At 44.8% G+C, this 23,101-nt stretch overlaps 1 protein-coding gene across 7 annotated transcripts in view; it reads right to left on the bottom strand.

The window, feature by feature from the left end:
* The window catches only part of NFIX (nuclear factor I X), a 256,837-nt gene that overhangs the window by 129,794 nt on the left and 103,942 nt on the right, over nucleotides 1-23,101 (bottom strand). For 6 of the 7 annotated variants that reach the window (XM_081845283.1, XM_081845285.1, XM_081845282.1 and 3 more), the window contains exon 3: nucleotides 11,975-12,506. In XM_081845283.1, the coding sequence (XP_081701409.1) occupies nucleotides 11,975-12,506 (532 nt within the window). Of the gene's footprint in view, nucleotides 1-11,974; nucleotides 12,507-13,125; nucleotides 13,945-23,101 lie in introns of those variants that run through there. The other variant, XM_081845284.1, reaches the window with a different exon arrangement.

Genomic DNA, 23,101 nt, shown 5'->3' with positions numbered 1-23,101 from the left:
ACTGTAGAAAGGAAGGTCAGAGGCAACGTACGCGCGCCAAGTTCAAATATAGAGGCGCGCGGAAATGAGGAGAGCTCTGAGGAGGAGCCTGGTGCCAAAGCACGAAGGAGGGGGGAGCAGGCGGGAGAAGACTCAGCCTCTGGGGAGTCCCGGAAAGAGGGAAGACAGGGGGGCAGGAAGACCCTGCGGAAAAGGAAAGAGAGGAAAAGGTGGAGCAGTACAAGCCTCTTAAATTGGTGCAGGGGAGGGACGGACTCAGAGGGGACTTCTAACATCTAAGGGTAACAGATGCGGAGCCACGGAGTTTGGATGTAATGACGACAATGATCTTCAATAAAACCTTTTGTATATAGCTTGGACTGGACTTTGGTCTCTTGTGAGCTGGGACCCAGGGTGGCTCTGACAGAAAGTCCCCTCCAAAGAACGCAAAATTTTTTTTTTGCAAAGCTCACGAACGGTGACAGCCATGACTGCGGAGGAGCAGTTGACAGCGCTGCGAACTACAGTTTCCGAACTCACTGCTGCAGTCCTTGCGTCTCAGAAGAAGCATGACGAAATGGAGAAGCGCTGCCAGGACCTGCAAACAAGGTGGGAACGTGCAAGCAGGGAAGGGTTCCCAGGGTCCAGATCAGAGGGGATTGGACTTGGACGGAGGGGGGGCAGCCTAGTCACCCACTTCGATGGGAACCTGAAGCACTACCCCAGTTTCAGAGCAGACGTTTTGTATGCATTGCACTTGCTTCGTCATGACTTTAAAGATGAGGAGGAGAAAGTGGGGTTTATTGTTTCTCACTTGCATGGGCCGGCCAGAGACTGGTTGCGCAATTTGTGGCGTGAAGATGGCCCTGCCCGCCGCGATGCAGATGAATTCATTAAAGCGATGGATGCCTGCTTCCAGTCTACTGTAGATGTGGATCTTGCACGCAGGGAAATTTTTGGATTGCGGCAAGGCAAAGCCACTGTGCGTCAGTACCATTCTAGATTTTTTGCTTTACTGACTGCGCTAAGCTGGGAGAAGGATTGTGCACCTGTGAGGGATTTGTTCTGGGAGGGGCTCAGCGGTCCCATTAAGGATGAACTTGCCAGGGGAGACAGACCCCAGACCCTGGAGGAGCTTGTGCAGAGGGCTTTGGCGATTGGGATACGGCACGAGGGACGTCCTTGGCACACTGAGGAAGAACGTCAGGTGCGTCCACCAGCGGGGACGTCTTCTTTCATCCCCAGGGAGTTCAGTCAGTCACATCCTTCGCCACTGGGAAGGCAGGGGGAGGAGCCCATGGAACTTGGTGGTGCTAAGGCTCAAGCAACAGCCAGAGCCCCAGCTTCCGGTGCAGTGAAGGCAAAGCCTCCTAGAGGGACCAGGAAGTGTTACATTTGCGACAGTGCACAGCACATGGCGAAAGAGTGTCCCCAGAGGCTGCAGAAACACACTGCAGCTTTAGCAACTGTTGCAGCAGAAATGATGCAAGCAGAGCAACCTCAGGGAAACGACAGTGCCTGGCTGGAAGCAGAGCTGCTGGGGCTCAGCCAGGCGAATCTGTAGAGCAGTCCCCAGCGCTTTTGCAACGCACAGACCCTTTACCACCCAAGCCAGCGGTGCAGCTCACTGCAACACTTCAGTTGCCGAATGGAACCACCCTGGAAGTCCCCATCACGATTGATTCTGGGAGCAACGCAGATTTTGTGGGGACGCACTTTGTCAAGCAGCATCGCATAGCGCTTCTGCCAGCGACAACACCTCTGAACGTAGTCACGGTGGATGGCAGGAAATTGCTAGGAGGACAAGTTGTGCAACAGACGCCTCCCATGGTGATGAGGATTGGAAATCATCGAGAAGTCATCAGCTTCAATGTCACCCGCCTTTCAGACACGCCTATAGTATTAGGCATGAGTTGGCTGGAGAGACACAGTCCTGCTGTAGCGTGGTACCAACGGCAGATCACCTTTTGCTCATCGTACTGTGCTCAACATTGCATCCAGTCCAGCCAGGAGGAGGGAGCTGAGCAGCAGTTGCAACTTGGCATGGTGCAGGCAGTACCCCGCAAGTACGAGGGGTTCCTGGAGGTTTTCTGCGAGAAGGAAGCTGACCAGTTGCCGCCCCACAGGCCTTATGATTGTGCCATCGACCTGGTGCCAGGGGCGCAGTTGCCGACTGCAAAGCTGTATTCCATGTCTGAGGACGAGATGCAAGAACTCAGGGAGTTCATAGAGCACAATTTGAAGCGCGGATTCATCCGAGAATCGAAAGCGGTGGGGGGCAGTCCTGTTTTCTTTGTAAAGAAGAAAGACACGCCCCAGAAAAGACTCATTGTGGACTATCGATTCATAAACAGTAAGACCAAACCCAAGGCCTTCCCCATGCCCAAGATAGATGATCTCCTGGCAACCGTAAGGAAGGGGAAGATCTTCACCAAATTGGATCTGCGTGGAGCGTATAACCTCATACGCATCCGGGAGGGCGATGAGTGGAAGACGGCCATGTTCACGCCTCTGGGCACGTACGAATACAGAGTTATGCCATTTGGTCTCCAAAATGGATCTCACGTCTTCCAAGCATTTATGCATCACGTGCTAGCGGGACTTCTCTACAAGAAATGCGTGTGTTTCCTCGACGACATCCTGATCTTTTCGGAAACGGAGGAGGCCCATGAGAAGGACGTAAAGGAAGTCCTGCAGAGACTACGGGAGAACAAGCTCTACGCCAAGTTAGAGAAGTGCCAGTTTGATGTGACGGACGTGGATTTCCTAGGCTACAAGCTGTCCGACAAGGGGCTGGCCATGGACAGCGCCAAGGTCCGCGCGGTGTTGGACTGGAAGAGCCCTCGCAATCGGAAGGAAGTCCAAAGATTCATCGGCTTCGCCAACTTCTACCGCAAATTCATCAGAGGTTTTGCAAAGGAGACGGCAGCGATCACGGACACTCTCAGTTCCAAGACAAAGAGGTTCGTGTGGACGGAACAGGCGGAGCGCTCTTTTCAGAAGCTTAAAAGCCTTTTCGCCTCCGAGGAGCAGCTGCTGCACGTGAATCCAGGCAAGCCCATACGACTAGAGACCGACGCGTCAGACAGAGCGGTTGGAGCCGTACTCCTGCAAGAAGATCCACATGGAAACTGGAGACCCGGTGCCTTTTACTCCAGAAAGCTCAGCAAAGCGGAGCAAAACTACACCATATGGGACAGGGAGCTGTTAGCCATTCACGCAGCTTTCAAAGCGTGGCGACACTTCCTCATAGGAGCCAAGCACACAGTACAGGTCCGCACGGATCACAAGAACCTAGAGTATTGGCGCACGGCGAAGCTCCAAAGCCAGAGGCACATGCGCTGGGCGGAATTCTTCGCGGATTTCGACTTTCGGATAGAGTACGTCCCAGGAGATTCCAACGTTATAGCCGATGCGCTATCCAGGAAACCGCAATATCTCGATGAAGCGGCGCCGGTAGCAGCCAAGCACATTTTCGCACCGCAGGCGTGGTCGTGCGCTGCCGCCACAGTAGATCTGGACGCGGTGCGACGCGCGTTGCAAGTGGATCAGTTCGCACAGTCCAAGATGGAGGAATTGCGCAGAGGTGTGCAGAGTGGCGAAGAGTTCCAACTACGCGACGGGCTGCTAACTCGCAAAGGTGCCCTCTACGTGCCAAGCGACGAGCTTCGCGCAAAGGTTCTGCAGCAGTTGCACGATGCCCCCAGTGCGGGCCACTTCGGTAAGGAGAAGACAATAGAACTGGTGGCAAGAGACTTTTGGTGGCCCCGGATGCGTGGAGAGGTAGCGGATTACGTCGCCAGGTGTGACACTTGTCAGAGGTTCAAGCCAGTACACCAGAAGCCAGCGGGGCTGTTGGAACCGCTGGAAACGCCACAGCAACCGTGGGAGAGGGTAGCTCTGGACTTCGTTACTGACCTGCCCAGCTCCAGGGGGAAGACGGCGGTACTGGTGGTTGTGGACCTGTTCACCAAGATGGCGCACTTCATTCCATGCGCAAAGGTGGCGACGGCGGAACAGACTGCCAAACTCTTCATCGATCACGTGTTCAAGGTGCATGGGCTGCCGCAGTCCATCCTGTCCGACAGGGGGCGCCAGTTTGTTTCCAATTTTTGGCAGAAGCTTTTAGGTATCCTGAACGTCAAGATCAACCTCACGTCGGCGAGACACCCACAAACCAACGGCCAAGCTGAGAGGGTCAACGCGATCATGCAGCAGTACCTGAGATGTTACGCCAACCAGCGACCAGCAGTTTGGGTGGACTACCTGCCGATGGCAGAGTTTGCCTATAACAACACGAAGCACGCGTCCACGGGGGTGACGCCGTTTTTCGCGAACAATGGTCGTCACCCCAGAACCTTCCCGGGGTTCGTGGCACCGGGAGAGGGGGTGCCGCAAGGAGCCGACCAGTTTGCAGCGGAGCTGCAGGAGGTGCACGAAGAGTTGCGGAGACATTTAGAGCTGGCCAAGCAAGCATATAAGGTGCAGGCTGACAAAAACAGGAGAGAGGGAGAGGAGATCCAGGTGGGGGACTGGGTGTGGTTAGCGGCCCAAGCGATGCCAGCCAAGTCGTTGGCCAAGAAGAAGCTGGGGCACAGGCAGTTAGGGCCGTACCAGGTGGAGGCTAAAATCAACCCTGTAGCCTTTCGACTAGCCCTCCCCGAAGGTTCCAGAGTGCACCCGGTCTTTCATAGATCGGTGCTCACTCCCTACAAGGCACCGCACAGGTTTCAGGAGTCTGACACAGTCACGCAACAACACACTAAGTCACAGGAGAGGGAGAGGGTGCCTAGGGCCGAACCACTCAACGAGGTCACAGAGATCCTGGACTCGAGATGGGGGCAAGAGGGAGTAGAATATTTTCTAGTCAGAGAGGGTGCCCCAGTCAGTGCCAATGGTTGGGTGCCGGGCTACGCCTTAGACGAACCTCTTTTAAAAGACGAGTTCCATGCCCTTTTCCCTCATAGACCCATGCCAGCCGAGTACTTTGATGACTGGCTCTTTACGCCCACATGTTCAGGCAGCACTTTCCACGGCTTTTCTTCAGCTGAAGAAAGGTCGCCGGACTCCAACTCGCCCAGGGGATCGTGTTCGGGGGTGGACACAGAACCCTCTTATTGGTGGGACGAGCAACCAGAGGAGGACTGGCGCAGGAAATGGCTGACGGGACCTTGGCAGGCAGCACCGGACCAGGTACCAATGGAGGAGGGAGAAGAGAACACCTTGGGTCAAGAACCCGAATTCGAACACTCGTACAACGAACTGCAAACAGAGGAGATGGAGGTGCAGAATCTGTATCCTGCGTCCGCCTCCGAAGAGCGGCAGCTTCCACAACCTGCACCCGATGAGCGGAAGGGGGGAAGGGGGGGCTTCGAGGGGGGGATGGATGTCAGGGTTTTAGGGAGAGAGGAGACAGAGAGCGAGGGCGAGGAGGAAGAGGACGACAACGAGCCGAGGTTGTCCCAAAGTCCGTCTAGCGAATCAGAGGATTCCCAGAAGGGAGCCCCCCTGGTCAGGCCAAGGGGCAATAGAGAGGGAATCAGTCAGAGAGAGGGGAACGAAGAGGGAATCCCCAGTGGGAGTGGCAAAGCGGGACCAGCTCCCCCGTCGGAACGGAGTAGAGGGGGGGGAGTTGCCAGTGTGTCAGAAAGAGCAGGACAGGAAGGAGGAAGGGGGAGGAGTTCGGAGCAAGACGTCCTGCCTGAAAGGGAGGAGTGTAGTACCGAGAGCAGCGTAACTGTAGAAAGGAAGGTCAGAGGCAACGTACGCGCGCCAAGTTCAAATATAGAGGCGCGCGGAAATGAGGAGAGCTCTGAGGAGGAGCCTGGTGCCAAAGCACGAAGGAGGGGGGAGCAGGCGGGAGAAGACTCAGCCTCTGGGGAGTCCCGGAAAGAGGGAAGACAGGGGGGCAGGAAGACCCTGCGGAAAAGGAAAGAGAGGAAAAGGTGGAGCAGTACAAGCCTCTTAAATTGGTGCAGGGGAGGGACGGACTCAGAGGGGACTTCTAACATCTAAGGGTAACAGATGCGGAGCCACGGAGTTTGGATGTAATGACGACAATGATCTTCAATAAAACCTTTTGTATATAGCTTGGACTGGACTTTGGTCTCTTGTGAGCTGGGACCCAGGGTGGCTCTGACAATATGTGACCCACTTTGGCTCCATGACAGGTGGGACTTAAATGAATAATAAATTCATCAATAATGCAACCCGAGGGAGAAAAGCAAAAGAGGAAAGGATAGGCAGTTTATGCTGTGCACTCTTCATACGTCGCCAATACTGGACATTGGAAAGAGGTCACTTCGCCTTTTGCACCCCAAAACCACTCCATAACCTGAAAGTGTTTGATATCAAAGGAGAAATCCAGGGAGAAATCTGGCCATATTGATGGACAGCCCTTGATCAGATGACAAGAGCAGAGAATAAATGAAAGTGCCAAATGGCAGGAGCAAGGGGATACATGGTAGAAGTTGCAAACAGGGAGGGTTGCCAGACTTTGGATCTAGTAAAAGCACCTTCCTGTTTGCAAAGCATGCTTCTACCAATGGAGGCTGAGTTAGCTGTTGCATAGTCAGTGTCATTTACTAGACAGCTAATAACAAATGCTCCTAATGTGGCAATATAGAAGAGGCCTTTAGCAAGTAAATAATCACAAGCCATAGCTCTTTGCCTACCTTCACGAAAGGAAATAATAATATAACCAAACAAAAAAACCTCACACAAATATACACCCCTAAGAAGAAACAGTTCTTCTTTTTAAGTATTCTGAATCTAGAGATCTATCAGGGTTCGAATCCCCACTCAGCAATGAAGCTCACTGGGTGACTTTGGGCCAATCATTGCCTCTCAGCCTAACCTCCCTCACAGGGTTGTTGTGGAGATTTGAGCTCCTTAAATGCAATGCAATGCAATGCAATGCAACACAGTACAATAAAATAAAATAAAATAAAAAATACAGAAGTTTTCTATTCAGCTTTGCAGAGCTGTCATTTACTGCCATGCATATGTTTGTATGAGTCCATCCCAGTGGATAGTATTTGATCAAACGGGTTTTGCAGGTTTTCAAGGGCTTTGACCTGTACCCCGGGAAAGCTTCAAGCTCCCAGAAGTCAGACTGACAAAGTTGGAAGAGAATCATAGAATTGTAAAATTAGAAGGGACCCCAAGGGTTATCGAGCCCAAGCCCCTGCAATGCAGGAATCTCAGCTGAGGTATTGTGACAGGTGGCCATCCAACCTCTGCTGAAAAAAATCTCCAAGGAAGGAGAATCCACCACCTTCCAAGAAAGTCTGCTCCACTGTCAAACAGCTCTTCCTAATGTTTAGTTGGAATCTCCTTTTGTGTAACTTGAAGCCATTGGTTCAGGTCCTACCCTCCGGAGCAGGAGAAGAAGCTTGCTCCATCTTCCATGGAACAGCCTTGTAGATATTTGAAGATGGCTATCATGACTCCTCTCGGTCTCCTTGTCTCCAGACTAAACATACCCAATTCCCTCAACCGTTCTCATAAGGCTGTTTCCAGACCCTTGATCATCTTGGTCACCCTCTTCTGCACAGGTTCTAGAGAGGGAGACCGTTCCGCTGTTTAACTCAACCTATGGATGAGTGAACATACTGCTGTGATTGTTATAAGCACCTATAAGATCAACCCTGTGGCGACTCATACCTTTGGAACAGTTTTAAAGGGTTTTTTTTAATTAAAAAAAATATTTTAGCAAGTGAAATAAAACATACTCAATTGTATCTTCCATTTAGCTCTTTAAGAAGTGCAAAGTTTCCCACAGAAGTAAAATTACCTTAATCAAAAAGGAAGTGCAATCAGTTATAGTAAAATGCATTATTTCACTGACTTGTGCAGTTCGTATCAAGAATCAGAAAACGGATTGAACAGGATTCCACAAACCCCTTTATGGGAATGATACCCCCTTGCCCTGTCCATTCTGTTTGCACATTTATCAGGCTTCCAATGCAGGATCAGGACTAGTGCACAAGTAATAGTAAGGGGGTGCTCAACTAGATGTGGCACAGAAGATGTGCGATCAGGATCTCCTGTGGCTTCTTTAAAATGTAACAGCAGCTGTGGGAGGGCCCTGAGTTGGATCGGGACCACTTTCCCCTTTTGGTTCCCCCAATTAAAATACCTCCTCCCTGTCCCCACTGCTTTTTGTTCTGTGGGGTGAAACATAGAGAAATGAAGAGATTTGCATAGAGGTTTTTCTCCAACCCCCGCAAAAGCTAGAAGCTTGCATCATTTTTACAGCTGAAATGAGACATGTTAAAGACTTGTGATGAAGTTATGACAGTTGGCATTTCTGTCAGGCTGTTATCTACACATTATTTTTCTAAAATTTCTCACTACATTTCTTAATAGGACTGAAGCTTTTGCTTAGATTGGGAGCCTATTAAGGCAGAAATTGTCATTTTTGATGTTTATAGCAATAGCTACATAGATAATACTGCCACCTTTTTAGGGTTGAACTTCTTGCCATCTTAGCAAACACGTGTTCCCAAATCCACATTTGGCAAGATAATGCAAGTGTGGATTGCTCACAGATGAGTATTTGGGGCGGCGGGGGGGGGGGGGGGAGAGTATGCTTTACCAATCCAGTATCCATTGAACATGCCCCAAGCCCACTCCCCAACTGGGATTTATTTCTGGATACTGGATACTGGTTTTGCAGCCTGGCTGCTGAAAAATCACTATTTAAAAATAAAATTTAAAAACAGGTGGCAGCTGGGGAGTATCAAGGATAGACTCACAACAATTGTCTGCCCATTGGGGTATCCTTTTAATACAGAAAGGGGGATATTAAACTTTTAGATTACTAAATAAAATTATGAGGAAGCCATTGGACTAGGAATACTGTTTTCCTCATAAAATGGTAGTCCTGCTCTTAAAACCAGCAAAAATCTAGATTTGTGGCCTAGCGCATTCATTGCTGTCCTCTCCTAAGAGTGATGGCAGAAGGACAAAAGCCAGGATAAACAAAGCAGTATAGTGGAGGAAGTCCCGTTCAGGATTTATTTCACCTGGGCTTTAATTTCTAGGCACCAGTGCAGGATGAGCTTTGAAACTCAGGTAAGTTTTAAAACTGCAGAGCGCTCCTCCACTAGCCCAGGCAGTTGGGTTTTGGCAGGCACTTCTCACCCCGCAAGAACCTGTGGATGAATTCTACTTCCTGTCTAACCACCACACCTCCACTTTGCCTTCATTACTATTACTCCTGGATCTGAAATTGAACAGAGGCAAAGCTGTAACTGTGTGACCTAGCATGCAGAATCGTGGCCTGCCAAAATAAGCTTCGGCAGCTAGTCATCATGGCAGTCCCTTTGTGAGGTTTGGGCACCCTGCTCCATGGGGTAGCCTGTGGTGCAGGGGGCAAAGGCATCTTCCAGGAAGCAGCATTTTCAGGGGGCTGGGGAAGAAGGGGCAGGGGTATGAGATTCTGCCAGCACCGTTGCGCACGCTTAACTACGACTCCAACCCATTGTTTTTCACATCCAAGTACATAAATTAAAAGGAGGCCTTATAAATGAACTTACGTTTCTTGCATAGGGTACTTCTGTTAATAAAATTTAAAAATGGGATTAACCTTTTGTGACAGATCATCGCCGTCACCACCACTAGGACACTGCTGATTATTTGTTATCTATTACAGTGTAAGAACAACAACAAAAATCACTTGTATGAAGAGCTCTTCTGATATCTTTTTCTATCTTATAAGTGTGAATTTGGTTCTTCACTCTCATATGAGACTCTGTCGTTTGCCCTGTCCTTCTTCCTTACTATCTTCTACAGCGACAGAAAATATATTGCCAAATTCCTGAATGTTCAAAATATGACCCTGCAGCATTTCAGATGAAAAGGAATCCTACACAGATAACCCTAACCCGAAAAATAGCCTTGGGGCTGGATCACTTTCCTGAAGGTTTCACCGTTGCAACAGCCTGTACCGCCCCACCACGTGCATGTGCATCCACATGCTCAAGAACAGAAGCATAAAATGAACACAATGGACAGTTCAGAGATCAAGTTACATTTTTTAACTGCCCAGTTGGTTGGTTTGCCAGCAGCAAGGGAAAACTGCCTTAGTCACTATAATATAAATGCCAGAGATGATCCAGCTGGCTCATCTCACAAAGTTTGCCTAGCAGTTGCATGCTCAATTCAGTATTTAAGTGGTGATAAGTCTTTGGGACATTATGTCTCAGGTCTATATTAATAATGTAAATAATCTGGATAACTTTTTAAAACATTTGGTTTCTTTAACTTGTTTTAGCATGATTGAGTTTGCTGTCTTGTGGGTATCATTATGGGATGAAAGACAGGTTAAAAATCTAGTAAGTGAAGCAATAAACAGACAGAAAGGTGCATACTTTCTTTGACACATACGGACCTGTGTTTGTAAGTGGAATATGTGCTAGATAGTGGTATGAACATGAGGTGGGATTTTGCATGCCCATGCTCAGATTCTGCATGTTTGTGCATGTGATAAGATTATGTGGCAGGCAGAAGGAAGGAAGGGGAATATCTCTGTGATAAGAATGTGCTGTATGTAAAATTGTCTAGGAAGGTCAGCGGGGGGTGGGGGGCGTCTTTACTTTAAAAATAGGAGAAAGGGAAAGGAAGAGAATTTGTAGAAAAAGGAATAGGGGAACACTGTTTGCTACTTGCCCAGCCTGGATGTGCCCTGAGCTGTGCAGAATAGATGATAAAAGTGTGCCAGAAATGCCATCCGCAGGCGCTGTGGTGAACCTCCTGACATTGTCCAGAGGCTGCTGTACACATACTGGGTGGGCACATTCTAAAAAAGGAGAAAAGACTCCTGACAATGTTATTAGACTGAAATTAAAGAAACACAAACTGTGCTGGGATACATGAGGTGGCAAAGATAAGACTTCTGAATTTAACATAGCCGAGATTTGCAGTTATTCTATATAGGGAAGGAAATGTGCAACTGGCAAAGAACTGGCAAAGAAGAAAACAAGCCTGTTATGGGGCCTCTTACAACTCAGATGAAAATAAAAGAAAAAAGAAGCGAGAAATAAGGGAATAACAATAGGAGAAGGAAGGAGAAATGTTTTTGGCTAAATTCATTTTCCTTAGAACTTGGTGCAGCAAAAGGTTAACGCACCATCACCCGGCTGCCAGCCCATTCAGATTTCAAAGTCTGTAGCAAATAGAGTGTACCTGGGGCAGAGGATAAAAATTAACCAGTATTTTTTTAAGCTGGAAAGAAAACAAAATAAAAAGAGAGCCAAAAAATATATATAAGAAAACAAAATTAAATAAGAACATGTGTGCACAAACGTGCAGGCAGCGAGGGGGGGTGTTGAAGAAGAAGAAAAAGAGGCCACAGAAACAAAAGAAAAAGGGTTCTAAAATTCTCTTCCATAATCCCTTTCCCCTGACAACCTTGTTCCTATGTGGGACAGCAGATGTGGAAAATTCAGTTTTATTGCTCTAATGCTGCTGTACAAAGCATAAAAATGTCCAGGAGTGTCTGTTTGTATGTTTGTAGTTTGCATGCCGTGGGCACATCGATATGCTAAATCAAGCCAACAAAAGAAATTGGGGTGGGGGGAGGGGAATCAAGCAAAGGAAACAAAAGCCTCACCTCAAGATAAGCACATTTCTTAATTCCAAATTCTAATAAAATTGAAGTCCTGTTCTCTCAAATAATATGTCATTTACATAAATATTCTTATTCTGTACCACCCAGCCTGCGGGAAAAGGGGTTTTCTTCACCCTGGGAAAGTTACAGACATCGCAGGTAGGAGAGAAACAGGAAGTCAAGAAAACCCACAGTAACTTTTTTCGAACTACTAAGTACAGTGGGGTCATCCCAGTGCATTTCCGAAGTTAGCAATTTGTTAATTATGGATGAAAGGAAACACATACATAGGAAAACACACACTTTGGGAGGGAAGCAACCATTTTAAAAATTAAAACACAAAATATAAAAACAGTGAGTGGTGTTGTTTGCATGACCTACCAGGAGTGTGAACAAAATACGCCAAGTAAAGATCCAGTTCTTTAATTGTGACTCCAATGTGGTGTGGCTGGACGCAAAGGCCCGGGTTTGAGCACTGCGGCGACTTGTATAGCCGCTCCCCGTCAGTACTTTCAAGAGGGATCCCTTTGAACAAGATGACCATAACTAGGTCCAGCCTCCAAACCTTGTCAGCCTGCCTCAGGCAGTCAATCCTGCGGATTTTGCCCTTCTGATCTGGGTTGGAGAGGACACAACACGGTGCTTTCTTGCCCGTGATGGTCAAGACGAAGTCCTCGCGAAATTCCGGGCGGATGTCCTTGCGTAGCTTGGCCAGCAGCCGGGATGCCCATTTCTGCTTGATCTCAGGCTTTTCACCAAGTAATTCGTCCTTCACAGCGCGCTCCTCATCCTTCGACATCCGCTTCTCATGCTTCTTAAAGTACTTTCGTTTCCGAGCTTGCAGGTTGAACCATGTGTAAGAAAACGCACGGACATGAGGAAGAAGAGCTTCAATGAAGGGGTGGAATTCATCCTGGGGAGAAAGGGCGAGAATAAAGGGTGCAAAACAAAAGAAGGGGGGAAAACATTAGAATAAGAAAATAGGGAAGGGAGAAGAATCACCCTTAAAGCTGAAATTTGTATGTTAAATTATATATATATATATATATATATATATATATATATATATATACACACACACACACACACACACACACACACACACACCAACAAAAATTAAGGGAAAAAATATGCAAGCCCAGAATACGATCCAACCCAGCGACAAGATAAAACACAACAGCAGAACAGGGATGCCAAGCAGGTATGTTGGGAGTGTGGAGGATTAACACTGTTTCCAGAATACCACCAGAAGATAAATTTGGAGATTTAAAAAAAAAAAAAATCAAGATAAGTTAATTGAATTAAAATTTGACTACCTTTAAAAATAAAAGTAATAAAGTTTGTTTGGAAATGTTGCAATTAAAGACAAAATTGGCTATGATCTCCCTTGCATGATACAATGCTCAGGATAATTTATATATACTCGATCAATTATTTCAGGAGGCTTTCTGACTTTATTTTTTAAGTAAAGATTTCCCTAAAGCTAAAAACATCCAAGAGAGAGGGGGAAAGTCAAAAATGGAAATAATTACCATTGCTCTGGCTCATCCCGGCGAAGCTAAGCCCCCGATTCAGAAATTCTGGGCTCAGAATTGCAGAGTGTGGAAGGGGGGTGCTATTGGGGCTGTGAGGTGGAAGAGGGAGGAGGGGAGAACAAGGAGGAAAGTAAAAAATATAAAAAGGAAGTGCACAGAAGAGTGCAGGATATTTCTTAAATTGGGTGGAAAACAATTGTTGGCTGCATTCTCCACTGCAAACTGTTAGCCAATTTTTTTTAAAAAAAGTCTTATTTAATAAAAACAGTGGGATAGCAAAAAAGGAGGATTAAAAATTGAAGAAAGCAGGTTAGGAATGGAAACATCAGCGAAGGACAAAAATAAATCAACATCACCACACACATACACACACAAAATATGTTTTCTTTTTTAAAAAAGCCAAATAAGGATAATAATAATAATAATAATAATAATAATAATAATAATAATTGGAAGGATGAAGGGAAAAAATAAAAACAGGCAGAATAACAGCAAGTGATCAGGAGGGGGAGTTGAGAGGGGGGAAAGAATCTCTCTCAGCGTTGGCAAAAATGCAAAGATGCAACTTAGATGTGGCTCCCTCCGCCTGAGAACAGGGGCGATCGCAGGTCTAGGGGAAAAGGGACAGACTCCGCTCTGGAATCAGCTGTGATCGGCTGCTGGCAAAACCCAACTGCTGGGGTATGAGGGATTTTGTTGTTGTTGTTGTTTCCCCCCTTTTTTCCTTTCCCTTTTTCCTCTTAAACTCTCTTGCTCGCTTGCTTTCTCCTTTCATGCTCAGTCCCCAACCATTTGCCTGTGCCAATGCCAGCAGAAAAAAAAGAGAGAGAGAGAGAGGAGAAGGGATCCACCTATTTGGCAAGGAGACACATCGTGGAGCAGCCAATGGCTGCATCAAAGAGAAAGGGAGGTGGAGGGGGGGGAGGTTGGCGGAGAAGGAATCAGGGAGGGGGTGGCAGAGAGAGAGAGAGAGAGAGACTGTGCAGTTAAGAGATGGAAAACAATTTGCCAAATCGACAAGTTCATATCTAATGAATAAGCAAAGTCCAGCCGCAATGAAATTTTTATTGGCCAGCAGATTTTGGCAAGGAGGTGACTGGCAAAATATTTTAAATAAATAAATATCATAGCATCCACCCACCTCTTCTCCCCCCCCCACAACCTCCAAAAAAAGACAGTCCCACAAGGCCTCAGAAAAAGCAGCTGTTCCATCTTTCTCTCTCAATCTCATTCTCTTTCCGTCCTCGCTGCCTTTCCAACTATTTGTACAAAAAAAGAGAAGAAAATCCTGAAAAATATTTCCTTCCAATTACAACTCTCTCTTTCAATATGCATGTGGTTAAGATATTGCCGCCCTACTTTTTTCTCAATTCAGGTAGCATTAATTTAAAATGCATACAGATATTATTTCTTTGCAAGTTCCTGGTATTGCTACTCCAGGCCTCAGCAAACATCTTTGCTTTCCAAAACTAGGGTTTCAGTCAGCCCTATGAAGCTTTGTGCCACTTCCTTATTTTCTGCAATTTTCACCCTGATATTTGCCAAAAAATTAATAATACATGCAGATTAGAGCAAACGGACCGGCATCACAATATGAAGTTATTCACCTAAACCAAATCCTTATTCCCTCTATTAAAATTTTATTGAAAAATGGCAATGCTTAAAATGCATTGTTTTGAAAGTTTAAATAGCTAATTTAATCTATTTCATTCCAACATTCACTTTTTTGTTGCTTATTATTGCTTCATGCCACATGCGCAACTAAAAGGGCATCAGAAAACATGATGGGGGTGGGGGGGGACTAAAATAATTAATTTTGAGGGGAAAGAATAAGTACATAAAAAAGTAAGAAAAGTACGAGGACCAGAGAAAAAGAACAGTGGTACATAAAACAGGAAAGCAAACAGGTAATTAAAAAAGGCAAACGTGAGAAAAGCTAAATTGTAAAAATGGTAAGATTTTAAAAAGAAAAGGAATGAAGAGACGCGAGAAAAAATAAAAGGCTTGTATTAGGGAGTAAAGAAAAAGGTGTGGCCTTGGGGTGCTTTTGCTGGACTTTTCTGAGTGCCGTCCTCAAGGAATTGGGCACAGAGAAGGCTGTGAGGCAACAATAGCTGAACTCACAGTTGCTTTATTAGAAGACAGCTTTGCTTGCTCCCTCTAATTCAGCCCATCCATGCACAAAGCGCCTTAGCACCCGCAACCTCCCAATATCACAGAGCAGAGACAGAGAGGTTTGCATCAAAGAGGGTGAATTCACAGACAAATCAGGGCTCTAGTCCCACCAGAGAAAAAGAGGCCATATATGCCTCCCTGCAGCACCATCAGATACTCTGAGCACCTCTAACCCCGACTTCTCTCGCAGGGCTGCCACCCTTATTCCTGCAGCACCCTCGACAAGCCGAATGCTCCGGTGGGGTGCGCGGAGATGGCACAAAAGACAGACCTACGCCGAGCATTTGCCTACTGCCCACTGCCAGCTCTAGGCCTTGCTGCCAGCTTTCCAGCAACTAAGCAGGCAGCTAAATCAGAGCTCTCGGATTTGTGCTCGCAAATCGCAGGGTGGAGGCTTTCCCCCGCCATAACTCGTTTGGCTGGAGATGGGGGGGGGGATATTACTGTTTTTCTCTCCCCCACCCCTCTCCCGCCACTTCACAAATCTGGCACAGGTCAGCCTGAGATACATTAAAAGCAGGATACGGGGCCCTCCAAACCTCTTGCCGCTCATAAATATGTTGTCTGCTTGAGAAAAACACAGGCCTCCCCACACCTCTCCATGACCTTGGCGACAAACCCCCAGAGGACTGTAGACAAAGGTGATCTGTCCGCAGCTGTGTTAGGTAATACCTGAGCCTGCCCCCTTCCCCTCCATCAGGCAGATTAAAGGTGGGTGCGCAGGCAGGCAGTTGAGGTGGAAGAGTTCCATCCCGACACAAAAGCTCAGAGATTATTTTTCTATATCTGTGTCAAGAGGGGGGAGGGTGCAAGTCGAAGCTCAAGAAAGTAGAATAAAAGAGATAAAAGGGAAAACGAACTTGTGCCCTGCTCCCCCCACTCCACTCCCCCCCAAAAAACATTTTCGAAGTCTGCCATTGAAATTCAAAACTCATTTGAAATTCTCACTTCCTTGTTACCTGGGAATATACAGGTTCCCAGGTTGTTTTCTTAGGCCCGGGATCCATCCTTTACAAAGGACTGCATGACCTTCAAAACTTTTAAACAACTAAATCTAATGTACGTTTTTAAAACAACAAGCAAGCTTTGGTGTGGAACGAAACTACAGTATAATCAGAGTCTTTACAATCTTGGAAAGCTTTGGGGGGGTGAACATTGTAGCAAATTAAAATTAATTCAATTCACACTAACTTTATAGACATGTACATGAGGTGCTATGAAGACTAGACTATGAAGAACATTAAGAATGAAGAAAACAGAATGAAGAGCAAAACAAAGAAAAATCACCCACTTCTGTCACTACTACCCGTAGCATTCCTTTTCTTGTGATCAGAAGTGCTCAGTGTACAAGACAGAGGTACGAAAGTACAGCTGCTTTGTCAAGGTCAGGTGGCACTCAACAAATACAAAACTCAGGACTTGTAACAAGATGCTATATTTAAAAGCAGAAGCAGCAGCAATAACAAACAACAACAACAACAACAACAACAACAACAACAACAACAACAACATTACTCTAATTGCCTTAAGAGTTTTCTAGCCTTGATAGGCCTTTTTCACAGAACAGCAATATTTTTACACACTTTCAGGGCTGGCTAGGAAGCTGAACAGTACAATCCAATTTTCACCTAGCACCTCCAAGACAAGAAATGGACTCCTAGGGCACACCTCTTGGACTGCACATGGATTTACTGATACCCTTGAAAATATTGTCACCCCAAGCGACCACTTGGGCTGTTTGTGCACTTGGGCGGCATAGACAGCGTCCGTTTACAATACGACGATTGTCACAGCAGAAAAGCTCAACATTCTTGACACATGCATTGAACTAGCATATAAGAAAATCAGTGTATTATGGCAGAATTGGGCATCTATGGAATTATCTGAAGTAAGTTGTAAATGGAATTCCACAAAAGACAGGAAAGCCGCTGTTATATGGAACAGGTTTTAATTCCTTTTTAAAAAAACACAACCTCATAAATGCTACAGCCGTGCTGGTTCTGCTATAGTACATAGAGGTTTGTTGAAATACCGGTGTAGGTACTTGCTATTTAAGAAAAGTAAGACAGAGGGATGACAACAGAAACAATGGAAAGGTTGTCGAGCATCACCACCCATCCCTAGCGATTGCAATGGGAGTGCTGAATACCCAACACTGAAAACCAGCAATTCATTTAGGAGCATTTATTATAGGCACCTTTGAGAATGCACACTTTAGGACAGCTGTACTAGGCAAATTCACTCCATTCCAAAAAAGCACAGCAGCTTTACGGAACTTTAAAGCCTGAGTCTGAGCTTTCTGGGATTCGGCTTATAATGGGATCAAACCACCGCTCGCAATTACGATGCAAGCTTGATTCCTTTCCGTGAGACGTGTGGTCATCTGGGTTCAGTTTTCAATGCAGAAAATTATGAACCTAGGAAGGTTTACCCTGTTGCGACTTAATGAGCAAACATTATTTTAATATTTATTTTTAGCGTTTTGTAGGTTAAAACTCTGCACAAATAACCTGGAATGAATAGTATTTTAGGAAAACATCTCTTGTCTCTAAGGCAAATCAATAAATAAACAGGGGAGGGAGAAGTAGAGGCAAGTAAGAAAGATATGGAAACATCTGCCATTAGTAGAGGGGGGAAAGGGGCAGTGGGGCAAAGAAGGGAAGAAAATATGCTGATGGAAAGACAGGTTAAAGGAAGGAAGTGAGAATGAAGGGGAAGTAAAGATTTAAGAGATTCAAATGAAGAAGAAAATTTCACGGCCAAGTATGAGTCTCTCCAACTCAGAGTTTAGATGTGGGTTGCATATACCCTCTCACAAAAATACCACCATCTCTTTGTTCTCACAATATAAGGCAACTTTTCTCTCTTCATCAGTTCCAGATTCATTAACAAAGTATGATGCTAAAGTGGAGAAGTTCTTAAGAAGGTTGTCTGAGAAAGAGCTTTTTGCTCTCTTCATCTCGAAGCAAGGAATTTTTGGGGGGTGGGTAGAGACTCCCAAGTCTTGTAGAGAGCTTATGAGTTTTAATTACTTCAAGTCAAAACTTTCTAACTCTGGGCCTCCCCCCCTTTTTTTTAATGGTCTGCTCGTTTTTGGGAGTCTCTCTCCTTCTCACTTTCACTCTTCTCAGCAATAGGAGCACCGTGTAAAGCTTTCTTGGGGTTGTCATAGAAACAGTCAGTAGCACCCTGGCAAACTACATCCCTAGTGAATGAATAGCACATAAATTTCTACTCTCCACAGGGCTAGTGAGACCTGCAACATATTAGCCTGTGGCTTGCCCCTGCTGAACCCCCATCCCTGAGTGCCAAAATAATAATGCTTTGGCCAATAATGAGTCAGTAGGATTTTGTGTCCAGCTTGGCCCAGCTCCAGAGACTGTAATATGGGGTACAGAATTTGAGGGGGATGCATCTTGCCTTTCCATTATTATAAAGAGTTATGAAATACAAGATTTCGCAACACAAACTGTGATTTAAGTAGAGTTCTATAAAAACATGCCCAACCACAACTGAGATTTCAAGGAAACAAAATCCACTAGAGGCAAACAACAGCTTCAGCCGTGGGTTAGGGCAATTAGACTCCTCCTCATCATTGCCACAAATAGACAGAAATAGACTCCCGATTATAGACTTTTTAAAAAAAGATTTTCATGTTGCGCTCTTGCCTCTGACACAGATTTCCATAATCAGAATGCCAGCCCAAACCAATCCAAATGATGCATCAAATATACCCTATTTAAACCACCCCCAAAATTAGATAAAATTCATTTTCACAACCAGATGAAATATTTGTTCACTCAGATCCTCATTTTGCATATTACTGTACACAATAAAAACCTACAGATGACTATAAGTCTATGTAATAGTTATATCACTTTGATTCTCCTCTTCATTCTTCAGAGTTAACACACAGCGTCTGCCTGAAAAGTTTTTCCCTCTCTGACCTGATTTAGCACAAACAAGAGAAAACTGTGCGGCAGACTCAACGTCCTAACGAACTTGAGTTAATTAATGCTAGGAAAGAAAGAAGCTCCCTCTCAGCCTCTTGAATCATGGTTCACTAGCCTTTTCAATTTTCTATTTCCCAAAAAAAAGGTGGGGGGAGGTTGCATTCAAATATTTTTCCCGTCTGAGCAGGGAAAATAAACAATACACAGAATTGGGGAGTGGGGGCAGAATTAGAGCAGCACCGGATAAATTTGTGCAGGAACACACTATTTTTAAAAAATGCTAAGTTTATTTTAATATTTCAATCTTCTACAGTAATGTGAGTTGGCAGCAGCCTAAGTGATGGAGAGGGCAGGAATAAATGAGTCAAAGGTTTTTAACTAAAGTTACAAAATGACTCCGTAATTTCACATTCAACTAAGCACTTGGAGTTAAGGGCAGAAATAGTCGGGAGCCGAGAAAATGTGTTTGTGGTTCTTTTCACATTTCTACCATTCTAAGTAACAGGGACAAAGAATAGCTGGAATTGTGACTCTCAGGTAATTAATCCAGTCCTGCCTTCTGTATGTAACCAGACCTCTATTCAACACCTGGATTTAGACTGCAAGATTGAGAGCCTCTTTGATTACAAACTTACTGAATAAAACTGCTCAGCCTTCTAGCAGAACTGGTGCCCTTTAGCTAGAAGGACTAGGCTCTCTATTCATCAGAAGTACATTTTGTAAAGACGTACTTAGGGTGCAGCTCTTGAGCACACCTATATATAGCCACGGCAATTCCTACAGAATAAAGAACCAGATCTGAGACTGGTTTTAAACCAGCTGAAAGTTACAAATCATTACATGATGCCAGCACTTCAAGGACGCTACTCCAAATTCAGTGAAGACACCTTCAATTCTAAATGCTTCTGCTGGTGAAAGATACTCAAGACATTTAGTTAAAATATGACTGAACTACACTGTGCTACCATAGCTGTCAATAACCAGCCTAGGCTGACATAACATTCCACCAAATCGGGTCAGGCGCAGTATGAAAGGAGAATACATCTTGTAGCACAAACCAGAGATAGCATGCATTAGTACATTTTCTCAGCTTTATTTTTGTCATTTATTTTATGGTAGCAATTATCCTAACGAAACAATAGGATGTTTACCAATTTCCTCCCTATTTATTGGTAATTCAAATACAGCTGATCCAAATTCACTTCCACTGTTGAAGAAGAAAGTGGCTGCCTAAGACATCTCAGTGTGTAAATATATGCCATGCAAAATTAAAGAGTTTGTTTTGCTTTTGTGGCACAATTTGGCTTGGATACAGCTACTTTTTCAAAGACCACAACCTAGAGTTGCAAATAAAGCTGAAGAAGTAGATGGGCCTCACTATATGTCTTTAGTTGTACAACCAAAAACTCATTTGGAAACCTAGGGCTTTTTATTGATATTATCCTTGATGTAAATTTTACAAGCAGCCCAAGATCTGGCCAGTTAGGACAGAATATTATTATAGTCATGCTTAGTGCTTTTTTTCTAGGGGGATACAGGGGGACAGATACCCCTAAACATTTTGTGAATCTAATTTTGGCCTCATTGAGGGGCAGTATTTCAATATGAGCAGGGGGCGGGGGAGCACTGGTCACACTAAGAAACTCTGGCTTGGGGTGGATTGAAAGCTACTGGCCCAGGCATGGCAGGTATGCCAGCACTGAGCGATCGTGGAAGGCAGGGAACCATAGCTTTTATTGGATAGAAAGAAGATACTAGAGAATTAACTCCATCTCCTAAAGGCGTATCTAATGGAACATCCATCTTACTTGTTTCACCACGGGAATTAAGATTTTTATCAGACAAGCGCATAAAATGAAGTAGATGGCTGCACCCGTCTTTGATGCTCTAGATATATGAATCAGGAAAAAAACCAATGCATATGATTTACACATAACATTTTACAAACATCTGTGATGACTTACACTCTGACGGTGGACAGATAGTTAGTTATTCCTCTGGAACAACAGGAACCATTTCCCTCTAACTGTTATCAGTGAGTGAGCCTTTATTTCATACTAGAATAATCTTAGTTATATAGTTGATAGTTGGATCAAATATCATTTACTGATGGATTTGGATTTTTAACTAACCCTACTACAGACTCTGAGCATATTCAAGCTACTGTATATACAGTATAAACATACAAAACAGAAACCAAATTAAAATTAAGCAGAATAGCACCAATTCCACAATCTATTTTCTTCTTTCACTTCACCCTCTCCTTGTCATGTTTCTCTGTTTACAAAAATGGCATACCACCCTCCCAGCCAACTTTGGATCTCTCACCAAGCATTGCCCAAGTAATCTCCAAACAGTGGTAGCTAGTTTTTAAGCAGTGCCTAGAAAGGTAGAGAAAGAACTGTCCCAGCTGAATGCACTCAAGTCTTGCATCCCTACAAGGAAGAAGCCTTTCACACAGACTTCCTAATTTTTAATCACACTTAATTTCTAATCACTTTATCAATATAAGAATGAGCCCATATAAGAATGAGCATCAGGTTTGTCAGCCCCATTCCTCTCCTCCCACTCAGGTGCAGCTGCAAGAACAGAAGCTTTCACTGTGATTTTAAACTAGTCACAGTTCAGCATTACGTCTAAATCAAGACAAACTGTGGAGTTATTCTTAACTATGGTTTACTGAAATAAGCCAGCTTCAAACTATGGCTTATGAAGCTGCCTTGTTTCAATAAATCATCGTTAAGATTAATCACACTTTAGGTTTTGGACACAACTCTAAACTGTGGTTAACTGAAAATGGAAACGAAAGCTTCGGATCTCCTCCCTGTGGCCTTCCCAAAGGAAGAATGGCGAAGAGGTGGGTATATCACTCATATAGTGATAAAGCATTGGGTCTAAATACATACAGTAATTATCAATTGACAAGACAAGATAAAATCCACTTCAGTCTTATCCATTTCCTGCTTAAAGAAAACTGTTTCCAAGAGTCACATCCTATCCTTTCACAAACAAAAGTAAGAAAATGATAAATTTTCAAAATCCATTTTATAGAGAGTTGCAGAAGTCATGCAGGCATTGATCAAGAGAGGAAGTGTGTTGCTCATCATATCACTATTGAATTGATATATGTCACGGTCACACCAAATGTACACACACAATCACTATAGTGCTGAGAACACTTCTGGGAGCCAGTTTCAACTTTTCCTAGGGTACAGCTATGGAAACCACCAGCAAATATATTTGAGCAGAGGCAGTCCAAAATGAATAAATACAAACCATGGCTATGAAGGGCAATGTCACTTCTACAAAACCACATCCAAATCTCTGAATGCGTCTCTCCATAGACAGACTCTGTGTAAAAATGGTAATTGGGAGAAGCACGCGTCACATCTGTCCTTTATTCCAATAATCAACTGCATTAAAAGAGACATGGTACCCCATTGCTACAATGCTCTTCTGCAGCAAATATCCTCTAGGTGTTACAAAATAAAATAAAAAGAAATTTGCAAGATTAAAAAAACCTACAAGAAGCATTTTGATAACTAAAACCCCACACCAAGCACAAACAGAAAAGATACATAAATATAATGAAACATGAAATGTCTCAAAATTAAAACAACGGCAGCAATAGCACAACATTCACAGGGAAGGGAACTGTACAGTGGTGAGTGAGTTGTGCACCTGTATTATGATCCTGATTAACAGGGTTCTAATCTACAAAAGCCAAGGCTACATGAATTCTGTTCGTCTTTAAGGTAACACGAGACTCTTTGCTGATTTTGCTGCAACAGAGTAACATGACTATCCTTCCAGCTTTCAACATCCTTGTGCAAACACGAAAAGGA

This window comes from Podarcis erhardii (assembly GCF_964252035.2).
Source record: "Podarcis erhardii genome assembly, chromosome: 17".
Classification (NCBI taxonomy): Eukaryota; Metazoa; Chordata; class Lepidosauria; order Squamata; family Lacertidae; genus Podarcis; species Podarcis erhardii.
The sequence above is the reverse complement of the archived record's forward strand: the minus strand, read 5'-3'. Positions and strand labels throughout refer to the sequence as shown.